Source organism: Dendrobium catenatum, unplaced genomic scaffold (genome assembly GCF_001605985.2).
Source record: "Dendrobium catenatum unplaced genomic scaffold, ASM160598v2 fragScaff_scaffold_1482, whole genome shotgun sequence".
NCBI classification, from domain to species: Eukaryota; Viridiplantae; Streptophyta; class Magnoliopsida; order Asparagales; family Orchidaceae; genus Dendrobium; species Dendrobium catenatum.
Window position 1 is genome coordinate 11,413 of NW_021319944.1, and position 6,524 is coordinate 17,936.

Sequence of the window (6,524 nt, forward strand, 5' to 3'; positions counted from 1 at the left end):
AACCGTCTGCTGTCACACCCGACTTCGTCGAACGTGCTTGGCGGTCCGTAAACCCGGCCGACCTAATAGGCCACCTAGGCCACAAACCCATAGCCGACGCTTTCGAGCCCCCACTTAAGGGCCGACTGCCGCTCGAGAGAATCGAACTCGAGATGAAGGGTTCCCAACCGAGCTAAGAATCATGGGTAAAACCATTCTCAAAAGGGCACCAGGGCTTCAACAGAATTTGATTTAATTATTACTCATCAAATTGTCGGTTAATCGATACCCCACCTCATGACCTCAGCTTCTTTCCTCTCCACCGTATTTCTATCTCTCCACTCTCTTCCCCTTCTCATCTCTCCCCTACTCTCATCAAATCCTCCTCTTCTTGTCCACCATCTTCCTTCACATACAGAGAAAGGAGAGAGAGAGAGATAGAGTTCATGATTTGATCTAACATATTTTCTCTCTCTACTGTATCTAAACTTCTCTCATAGTTCTCTCATGGTTTCCATCATATATGGAAGAAGATGCGCCACTTCCTCACCAATTTCCACACCATGCTCTCGTGGTAATCTCCCTATCAACCATGAATTTTAAAACATCCGTTGTTATGTTAATTACATTATTAATCTTCCCACAGGTTCGACAAAAAGCTCCACCAAGCAACCAAACTACTTCACCGTAGTGAAACCAGAACCGACGACAGCGCCGCCACCTCGCCGGTGGCGGAGTGCTACGCCTGCACCCAACCGGGCGTACCGAGCTTCCACTCCACCACCTGCGACCAGGCCCACTCGCCCGAATGGGCCGCCTCCGCGGGCTCCTCCCTAATCCCAATCCAACCCAATACCACTGATCACGCCAACGCTCCACCACCGCCTGAGCAACGGACCAAGCATAAAACCCAATGGGTTCTTGACCCGCGTAGCCCGCGGGTCCAGCGTTGGAACCGCGCCTTGCTTTTGGCTCGAGCAGTGGCTTTGGCTCTCGACCCGCTGTTCTTTTACTCGCTCTCCGTCGGCGACGGCGGCGGCGCGCCGCCTTGTCTTTTTATGGATGGAGGATTAGTTGTGGCGGTGACGGTGCTGCGAACGGCGGCTGACGCCGCACATTTGGCGCATATATGGCTACAGATGAGGATGGCCTACGTGTCGAGAGAGTCGCTTGTAGTTGGGTGCGGGAAGCTCGTATGGGACGCGAGAATGGTGGCGGAGCATTATTTGAGATCCATTAAGGGATTCTGGTTTGATCTCTTCGTTATCCTTCCTGTTCCTCAGGTATTTATTTCTTTCTGATTTATATAATTATATTTAGAAAAAAAATTTAGTTAAAATTAGTCTCAAAATTATTAAATTAAATTCAAAATGAGTGTAACAAATAAAATTTAATTTAATTTTATATTATTCAGTAATATATAAAAAATATTGTGTGACGATATTCTTATAGAACACACATTAATATTGTGAAACTCTTTAAGAAGATAAAACTAAACTCTAAAATATTGAGATGCTTTTTGGAGTAACCGTTGAAATTTTAGTAGAAACTTCAAAGTTAAGCATACATGTATAGGAGCACTCTTTTGGGTAGTGTATTTGCTTGGCAATAACGAGAAATACCGCTCTGTGAAGACCTATACCGAGCAATACCGAGTAATACCTAAAAGAACTCGGTATTGCTCGGTATTGGTCTTCACAGAATGGTATTTTTTGTTTTTGTCGAGCAAAATCGACCAATACCTAGCAATACCGAGCAATACTCAAACTACCGGGTCCGTTCGGGGTCGGGTTGTCGGGCCACGTAGTAAATAGTGAGAACACGTGGCGTCTGTTTACTGCTCACCGAATATAAAGATACGTCAGATTACCATACCAAATAAAATTTCCCGGGCGGTACGCATAGAAATTTTCCAACATAAAGATGCAATATAAAACAAAGATGGGGCAGCAACCGATGTACTATGTGAGCCAGAGCACAGTAGAATGTGACAGAATGCCAACAAATAATAAATATTAAACGTGGAGAATCAAACACATATAAAACTACTGAAATTTTCTATATATTCTTTATGAGATCTTAGGTAGTTTTACTTGGCTTAACATGTAAAAAATATAGTAGATATTTGGGTTAATTTAGCATTACTAAGTTCTTTGGGTCAATTTAAGATGATTTTTTTACTATTTTTCTTTTCAAAATGATATCTTATTTATATTTAGCCAATATATTCCCACTTTTTTAAGAAATTTTTGTTTTAAGAAGTCATTTTTATCGTATTTTTTTAAAGAAGTTGTATCTTTCACAACTGTTTTACAATCATTTTTATAAAAAGCTAGAGCTGTCTCAAACGGACTCTTAAGAGTTAAAGTTTCGTTTGGGACGACTTTCATTTTGCTTCTTAAATCAATTTATTAGTACAAAAATTTTAATTCTTGCACAAAAAAAATTATTTTAAGAAGCAATACAAAAATCATCAGAAACGAAGCCTAATATGTTATTATTACTGAGTTTTGCGTAGTTATTTATTTATAAAGCAGGTTTTCATTTGAAAATTAGGCCATAAATGAAAATAAAAAGAGCTTTGAAATAATTCTAATCAAGCTTTTATAACATTTTTCCTTTATTTTTTCAATTTTATTTTTCAAAACTACCTCAAACAAATAAATTTTGAAGTTTTTTTTAGCTGTTCTCTCAAGCAAAAGGAGTTTATGTAATTTTGGGTACATAGATAGGATTTTATTACTGTTTTTAAAGCATATTTTTAGTACAAAATTAAAAATTTTATATTAAAAATTTGTTTTAAAAACCAGTAAAAAAACCGTCCCAAACGAAACCTAAATCACAAAATATTGCTCAATAATAGGCAATGTCACATACCAAGATCTTAAATGGCAAAACATTGCATGTGAAAATCTTCTTTAGCAAAATATTCTGCTGGTCTAGGAGGATTATATGCATTAATTATTGACCTGTGGGGCCAATCATGTTCATCATGCTCAAGCCATATCATGCTAATATTAAATATTTGTGGCTAGAAAAAATTTTAAAATTCTTGATATATAGGTTAGTTAGGCACTATTTATCCTTAATATTATATAAAATCACATGATTAGTGTCCAATTAATTGTTTATTTTGTAGTTATGATAGTATTTCTGAGATAAAGCTGATAATGACAATACTTATAATGATATTCTTGTTCCAGTTTCTACCCAAAGTTTATCACATTATATGTGTGATGAGAAGGATGCAGAAGGTCACTGGTTTCATTTTCGGTTCAATTTGGTGGGGCTTTGGACTCAATCTCATTGCTTATTTCATTGCTTCACATGTAGCTGGAGGCTGTTGGTATGTTCTTACAATTCAAAGAATTGCTTCTTGTCTGAAGCAGCAATGTGAGAAAAATAAAACCTGCGATCTCCTATCCTTTGCCTGTTCTAAGCAAGTGTGCTACAATCTTCCCTTCTCATCAAATGTGAAGAGTATTTCATGCCAGACCTTCAATTTCACTACAGAAACTACAGCAGTTCAAAATGATCCTACATGTTTAAAAGTTAACGGTCCATTTCCATATGGAATCTACAACACAGCTCTTCCTGTTGTTTCCAGCAATTCACTAGCTGTTAAAATCCTTTACCCAATATTCTGGGGCCTTATGACTCTCAGGTATGTGTTAGCATCTGAGAAAGAAAGGATTTAGGCTTTGTTTAGAATGTCTTTTTTGCTGCTTCTTAAAGCAATTTTTTAGTACAAAAAGCTGCTTAAAGAAGCAATAAAAAAACCGTCCCAAACGAAGCCTTAAGCAGAGCATCTTCCTTAAAAGTGGAATGTGCTTCTCACTTTTATGATGTTGAATTCAAAAGTCAGAACCGTTAACTGATGTTCCAAGCTCAACTCAAGTCCCCAGTATTGGGAAATTTTATTCTGTGCGGAGTCCGGAGCATCCGGAGACCAATAAAAATATGTTAGGTCACCCAAAAATGTACTGCGCTCGGTATCGCTCGATACCGAGTTTGTAACCGGAGGGGAGAACCGTCCGGTGTCCGCATAGAATAATAGCTCCGGTATTGGACCCTCCTAACATAATGCATTATCTTGCAGCACATTTGGCAACAATTTGGAGCCAACAAGTCACTGGCTTGAAGTCATATTCAGCATAACTATTGTCTTGAGTGGTTTGATGCTCTTCACCTTGTTGATTGGAAACATTCAGGTACTTATGAAGAATTCAGATCCTTATAAGCTAGAATACCTACAACGAAAGCAGTTTAATAACTTTCAAGCAAGAATATACAGGTATTTTTGCATTCAGTGATGGCGAGGAAGAGAAAGATGCAGCTGCGGTGCAGAGATATGGAGTGGTGGATGAGAAGAAGACAACTTCCTTCTCAGCTGAGACAGAGAGTTAGACAATATGAATTGCAGAGATGGGCGGCAACAAGAGGGGAGGATGAGATGGAGATGATCAAAGATTTACCAGAAGGGCTAAGGAGAGAGATCAAGCGTCAGCTGTGCCTTGATCTCATCAAACAGGTAAATTGCATGCTGGTTTCAGGCTGTTAATTATTCACTGAACTTCGTTTGGCAAGGTTTATAATCATCTACAGAAAAGTTATTTATGAGCTACTTTTTTCTATGTAAATCAAAAAACTAATGCGAGCTACACTAGCTAATCATATTCAATTTGTTTGTCAGGTTCCTATATTTCATAATCTGGACGACCTTATCCTTGACAACATATGCGATCGAGTAGAACCACTGGTTTTCTCCAAAAATGAGAAGGTAAAAACGCTTATACTCATAATATCACAAAAAAGATAATTTTTTTGCAATCCCTCTCTAAAACTGACCTTAAACCAGGTGATTAGAGAAGGAGACCCTGTAAAGCGCATGGTATTTATAGTCAAAGGGACCTTGCAAAGCAACCAACAACTTAGCAAAGGAATGGTAGCCACTTGCATGCTAGGCCCTGGTGGCTTCTTCGGGGATGAGCTTCTCTCATGGTGTCTTCGTCGTCCATTTGTCGACCGCCTGCCTGCTTCTTCTGCAACCTTCGTTTGCATCGAGCCTACAGAAGCCTTTGGTCTCGACGCACCTCATCTAAGATACATCACTGAGCACTTCAGGTATAAATTTGCAAATGAGAAGCTTAAGAGAACAGCAAGGTTTTATTCTGCAAATTGGCGAACTTGGGCTGCTGTAAACATACAGCTTGCATGGCGCCGTAACAGAGCAAGAAGAATGGGCATCAGTGTTGTCATTGAGCCATCGGAAAACGACGGCGATGAGCGCAGGCTTCGACGTTATGCAGCAATGTTCATGTCACTGAAACCTCATGATCATCTTGAATGAAACAAGATGGGGGTAGATATATAGCTATTTGTTGTCGTTGCATGGTGTTTGTCAGTTTGACAATTACATGAAGTTATTCATGTATGAATAAGCAACGTCCATCTTAGAAGAGTTGGAATTTGAGCCAACAGTTCATTATTTGAGTAAATAAGAAGTGCTGTTAATAATTTCACATTTAAATTTGTGTGACATGGATGCATTAATCTAAGGAGAAATGCATCTAATGGCAAACATGAATGTAACAGCCCAAATTCTTAACTATTGAGGTATTGTCTGTTTAAGCCTGATACGCTCATGATTTTTTTCCATTGTGTAACTGATACACCTTAGGTTTTGACAATTTCAGTTTTGCCCTAATTTCCCCCCAAAAAGAGGAATTTCTCCACCAAAATCAAAAAAGAACAATCACAAGAGGGTTGAGATGAGAAGCAAAAACCTTTGCATAAGAAAACCACGAGAAAACAAGATAAGTTTGTCCACTTCGAGAAGGACAAGATCTCCCACAAGAAAACCCTAGAAAAGAGCAAGAAGGAGGCTAAGGAGAAAATAAGAGAGAGAATACACTTTTCATAATGATCCCCACTAAACCCTAATGGCTCCCTTCATACCAACACACAATTTCTCCCTCCCCAAAATGCCCCCACTTAAGTGGATGGGGCCCCACTAAACCCTAATGGCTCCCTTCATACCAATGTTGACCTCGATTTTGTCCAAACCTGGGCCTAGAAAGTTGACTTGGTCAAATTGGCCAAATTAGACCTTGAGACCCCCTCCGATGGGTTCAGTGAGTCGATTTGAGTTGGTTGAGCCCGGGTCCAGGCCGTGGGTCAACTTGGTTGACCGAGTCAACATAGGTTGACTCATTTGGACCTATTAAGCCTAAAATCAATTCTAAATTAATTGCATGAATTTCATGGCTTAAACCCGAAAATCCTATTTTAGGCATCGCACGTTTTTTTAAAGCGCCGCGACGAATTTTTAAGTAAAATTTTCAAGGTTATCGGAATGCAACGAAATTAATTTTAGAAGTCTAAAAATACGAAAACTACCCTTCTCTATTCCTTGTACCGAAATTTCTTAAGTGAGGGTATTTGAGTAATTAGCAAGCCAATTCCTCTCATATAGCAAAACCGAAACCCCTCCTCTCCATTTCACGCATGAACCGAGCGGAACAAAGAGGGGAGCGACGGGCTAG

General features: G+C 39.3%; 1 protein-coding gene across 1 annotated transcript; it reads left to right on the top strand.

Moving 5' to 3' along the window:
• Positions 1 to 286: 286 nt before the first annotated feature.
• On the top strand, positions 287 to 5,635 carry LOC110101066 (cyclic nucleotide-gated ion channel 2). Its single transcript, XM_028700306.1, has 7 exons — positions 287 to 553; positions 626 to 1,279; positions 3,119 to 3,643; positions 4,079 to 4,190; positions 4,274 to 4,510; positions 4,673 to 4,759; positions 4,838 to 5,635. The coding sequence occupies exons 1-7, from the start codon at positions 513 to 515 to the stop codon at positions 5,327 to 5,329; spliced, it is 2,148 nt and encodes a 715-aa protein (XP_028556139.1). The 5' UTR covers positions 287 to 512; the 3' UTR covers positions 5,330 to 5,635.
• The last annotated feature ends 889 nt before the right edge of the window (positions 5,636 to 6,524 follow it).